The sequence below is a fragment of the Triticum aestivum genome, chromosome 6D, assembly GCF_018294505.1.
Source record: "Triticum aestivum cultivar Chinese Spring chromosome 6D, IWGSC CS RefSeq v2.1, whole genome shotgun sequence".
NCBI lineage: Eukaryota > Viridiplantae > Streptophyta > Magnoliopsida > Poales > Poaceae > Triticum > Triticum aestivum.
Window position 1 is genome coordinate 454,976,165 of NC_057811.1, and position 5,247 is coordinate 454,981,411.

The 5,247-nt window shown below is 45.1% G+C and overlaps 1 protein-coding gene across 1 annotated transcript; it reads left to right on the forward strand.

Annotated features, from left to right (window-relative positions):
- Positions 1 to 504: 504 nt before the first annotated feature.
- On the forward strand, positions 505 to 1,644 carry LOC123142019 (senescence-specific cysteine protease SAG39-like). The gene is made up of 2 exons (XM_044561054.1): positions 505 to 960; positions 1,058 to 1,644. The coding sequence occupies exons 1-2, from the start codon at positions 528 to 530 to the stop codon at positions 1,642 to 1,644; spliced, it is 1,020 nt and encodes a 339-aa protein (XP_044416989.1). The 5' UTR covers positions 505 to 527.
- Positions 1,645 to 5,247: the final 3,603 nt, after the last annotated feature.

Consider the following 5,247-nt stretch of genomic DNA (forward strand, 5'->3'; position numbering starts at 1 on the left):
GTGTAGCGACAGTTGTTGCTTAGACGGTGACTTTAGTCTTGCTGTTGTATGGCTTTATAAAGTCTTGTGATAATAATTAATAAAGTGACCGTATGCATCACCCAGATGCAGAGGCCGGGGGCCATCCTTCTTTTTTTTTAAACAGAGTGTTGAAAATCAACTGCATGGTAAAGATGGCAGCCAACTAATAACATAACATCACCATGCAATCACATTCACCTAAGTCCATTTGAAGTATCAAAATACGTTGTGATCACGAATACACGGTTTATTTTTTCCTGTACTAACACCCAAAGCCTCGGCACAAACAAGGGTCACTCTCATATGCAGATGAAAACGTACACCACATGCACATAAATTTAAATTATGCCATCCGTCCACCGCACGATACTTCACCGTATCATGTCCATATCCCCTATATTATTTAAATACATGCATCCAGCTATAAGACACACATTTCCATCAGCAGAACCAAAGAAGAGCACACACTGCACACTAGTCGTTGCAAGCAGTTCATCAAACATACAATGGCCATTTCAAAAGCTCTGATGCTTGGCATCCTCGGATGCCTTTGCTTATGCAGTTTGGTCCTAGCAGCTCGCGAGCTAAGCGATGACTTGTCGATGGCGGCAAGGCACGAGAGTTGGATGGTGCAATACAGCCGTGTGTATAAGGATGCCACCGAGAAGGCGCAGCGATTTGAGGTTTTCAAGGACAATGTCGGGTTCATCGAGTCATTTAACACCGAGAACTGCAAGTTCTATTTGGGCATCAATCAGTTCGCCGACCTCACCAACGAGGAGTTCAAGGCAACAAAGGCTAACAAGGGGTACAAACCGAGCTTGCAGAGGGTTCCTACCGGATTCAAGTATGAGAATGTTAGTTTTGATGCACTTCCGGCAACCGTAGACTGGAGGACCAAAGGTGCAGTCACTCCCGTCAAGGATCAAGGGGATTGTGGTAAGTATATTTAGGATAATAATGTACTATTGCATATATATTTCAATTCTTTTAGAATGGCATCTTATAGTATCTACCAAAACATAAAATTTTGTAGGTTGTTGTTGGGCATTTTCTGCTGTCGCTGCCACAGAGGGCGTCATTAAGCTCAAAACTGGCAAGCTTATCTCACTGTCGGAGCAAGAGTTGGTGGATTGTGATGTCCATGGTGAAGACCAAGGTTGCGAAGGTGGGCTCATGGATGATGCCTTTAAGTTCATAATCAAGAACGGAGGTCTCACTACCGAGTCCAACTACCCATATACCGCGGCAGATGACAAGTGCAAGAGTGGAACCAACGATGCCGCATCCATAAAAAGCTATGAGGATGTTCCAACCAACAATGAGGGAGCCCTCATGCAAGCCGTCGCAAGCCAACCTGTCTCAGTAGCTGTAGATGGAGGAGATATGACGTTCCAATTTTACAAAGGTGGAGTAATGACAGGCTCATGTGGCACTGACCTAGATCATGGTATTGCAGCTATTGGTTATGGCAAGACCAGTGATGGTACAAAGTATTGGTTGTTGAAGAATTCATGGGGAACAACATGGGGCGAGAACGGATATTTAAGAATGGAGAAGGATATTCCCGATAAGAGAGGCATGTGTGGCCTTGCGATGGAGCCTTCTTACCCCACTGCATAGGAAGAACATCTCGTGCCACATATCTTTGTATGCACACAAAGATTAAATAATTGGGTGCATCTACTTTTATTAAGTATAGTTTGTAACATGTATATGAATTATCTACAAACGTATCTATTGCACGGTACTTTATATTTCATGAACGTAATGTAAATTATGCACATATATAAAGGTTGATGAAAAATTTGTGTTTGTTATCCTTGGGAGATTTCACAGTTGTAGAGTTGTAGCAGTTTATAAGCGAATTGCACTGTCTCTTGTGCCTTCATGCATGTACAATGCACTCTTTGAGTACTTCTTGTTTTTTATGACAATCTTGGAACCAGATAAACAATGTGGAAAATGGCAGAGTTGATGTTAAAATAAACTTTGAAGCCTGAAGGAGGAAATTAATGGATGTGAATCTGTAAATATTGATGAACATAACTAGGAAGGGACCTTATCTCCCCAATCTTGTTGCCATACTCCTTCAACACTTAACATCGACCTCTCTCCCAGCCTCAATGTCAGCCGCCTTGATCTACAAGATTACGACCACTTTAGACCGCATGGGGAGTGTCGTGAAATGAGGACACAAGATGCCAATCCGAGAGAAGGCTCCATGGCTTCATTCCCAGCCCGAGGAGTGCCATAGGCTAATGACACACCATGGTGGGCACTTCGGGGTCACCAAAGCTTGTAACAGGCTTCACAAACTTGGCCGAGACATCAATATTGGGCTTAACATGTGTTTCCCTCGACCACTAACATGTGTAGACGTACATGAGTATTTGTCTTGCATCTGATCTTTTGGATTTTGGATTTGCCCTCACATGACTGATCTCTTGGATCTATTCAGTTTTTGTGGTTGTGTAAAGTGCTTTTGTTGGTGTGGTTTCATGGAGTTGGAATCTTTCATCAACACTATGATTTATATCTTTTTTTGACTATAAACAGTAGGGTAAACCCCCACTGCAACTTTTATTAATAAAAATAAAGAGCCAGGGAACCAAAGTCTGCAAGAATCTAATAGGCTTGAGGTAAGCCCAGAAAAGAAAGAAGAAGAAGAAAAAGAAGAAAGAAAGAAAGGAAGAAGAAGAAGAAGAAGAAGAAGAAGAAGAAAAGAAAGAAGAAAAAGAGAGAAGAAGAAAAGAAAAGAGACTAAACTAGACTAGGCTAAAAAACAAAAGGGTTACAATTGGTTATCCAGCCAAACTATGAATGAAGCTTCATGTTTTTTCTTGATTTTGTACTTCAGCCACTTGAGCTCTTCAAAGTAGATAGCTTTCCATCCTTGGAAGGAGGGTTGAATGTGCTCAAAAATCTTGTTGTTGCGTGAGATCCAGATAGCCCATGAGCCCAAAATAATGATATCCATGAAGAAAGGTACCTGCAACTTTTCTTTGAGATCTTGAAAGGCTTCGAGCACTGATAAGTTGGGTGTTCTAGTTGGGCAGATGAAGTTCCAGCATTGCTTAGCAAAAGGGCAGCCCCAGAATAAATGAAAGAGAGTTTCCTCCTGTTGGCAATTGAGGGTAGCACAATTATAATCTTCCAAAACAAAGGTCTTTCTCCTGAGTAAATTCCTTGTGTTCAATCTGTCATGAAGTAGCATCCAGAAGAAGACTTTGTGTTTGGGCTGGCAAGAACTTTTCCAAAGCCAGATGAAATGTTGAGGCACATTATGATGAAGATCTTGGGTAATGGTCTACACTTATTGTATATCATGTTGGAAATATGCCCTAGAGGCAATAATAAATTGGTTATTATTATATTTCCTTGTCCATGATAATCGTTTATTATCCATGCTAGAATTGTATTGATAGGAAACTCAGATACATGTGTGGATACATAGACAACACCATGTCCCTAGTAAGCCTCTAGTTGACTAGCTCGTTGATCAATAGATGGTTACGGTTTCCTGACCATGGACATTGGATGTCGTTGATAACGGGATCACATCATTAGGAGAATGATGTGATGGACAAGACCCAATCCTAAGCCTAGCACAAGATCGTGTAGTTCGTTTGCTAAGAGATTTTCTAATGTCAAGTATCATTTCCTTAGACCATGAGATTGTGCAACTCCCGGATACCGTAGGAATGCTTTGGGTGTACCAAACATCACAACGTAACTGGGTAGCTATAAAGGTGCACTACAGGCATCTCCGAAAGTGTCTGTTGGGTTGGCACGAATCGAGACCGGGATTTGTCACTCCGTGTAAACAGAGAGGTATCTCTGGGCCCACTCGGTAGGACATCATCATTATGTGCACAATGTGACCAAGGAGTTGATCACGGGATGATGTGTTACGGAACGAGTAAAGAGACTTGCCGGTAACGAGATTGAACAAGGTATCGGGATACCGATGATCGAATCTCGGGCAAGTAACATACCGATTGACAAAGGGAATTGTATACGGGATAGATTGAATCCCCGACATCGTGGTTCATCCAATGAGATCATCGTGGAACATGTGGGAGCCAACATGGGTATCTAGATCCCGTTGTTGGTTATTGACCGGAGAACGTCTCGGTCATGTCTGCATGGTTCCCGAACCCGTAGGGTCTACACACTTAAGGTTCGATGACACTAGGGTTATAGGGAATAGATATACGTGGTTACCGAATGTTGTTCGGAGTCCCGGATGAGATCCTAGACGTCACGAGGAGTTCCGGAATGGTCCGGAGGTAAAGATTTATATATGGGAAGTCCTGTTTTGGTCACCGGAAAAGTTTCGGGTGCTATCGGTAACGTACCGGGACCACCGGGAGGGTCCCGGGGGTCCACCAGGTGGGGCCACCGGCCCCAGAGGGCTGCGTGGGCCAAGTGTGGGAAGGGACCAGCCCCTAGGTGGGCTGGTGCGCCTCCCACAAGGGGGCCCAGGGCGCAGGAAGGGGGGAAGGCGGAAACCCTAGGCTCAGATGGGCCTAAGGCCCACCTAGTGGTGCGCCCCCCCTCTCTTCCCCCCTTGGCAACCCCAAGTCCCATCTAGGGCTGGCCGCACCCCTTGGGGGGAACCCTAGATGGGGGCGCAGCCCCTACCCTCCCCTATAAATAGTGGGGGTTTTGGGGCTGCCATACACATGAGAACATCTCTCTCTTGGCGCAGCCCTACCCCTCTCCCTCTTCGTCTCTTGCGGTGCTTGGCGAAGCCCTGCAGGAGTGCCACGCTCCTCCATCACCACCATGCCGTTGTGCTGCTGCTGGACGGAGTCTTCCCCAACCTCTCCCTCTCTCCTTGCTGGATCAAGGCATGGGAGACGTCACCGGGCTGCACGTGTGTTGAACGCGGAGGCACCGTTCTTCGGTGCTTAGATCGGAATCAACCGCGATCTGAATCGCTACGAGTACGACTCCTTCATCCGTGTTCTTGCAACGCTTCCGCATCGCGATCTACAAGGGTATGTAGATGCACTCCCCTTCCCCTCGTTGCTAGATTACTCCATAGATTGATCTTGGTGATGCGTAGAAAATCTTGAATTTCCGCTACGTTCTCCAACATATCATCCCTGGCCCCAGTCGATTCGTCACTCACCACTTGCCATCTTTTTCTGGATGCATGACTCGATGACCTGTGAAGTCTTAGGAGTTACTTTGTATAGTTCCTTGGATCTACAAGTA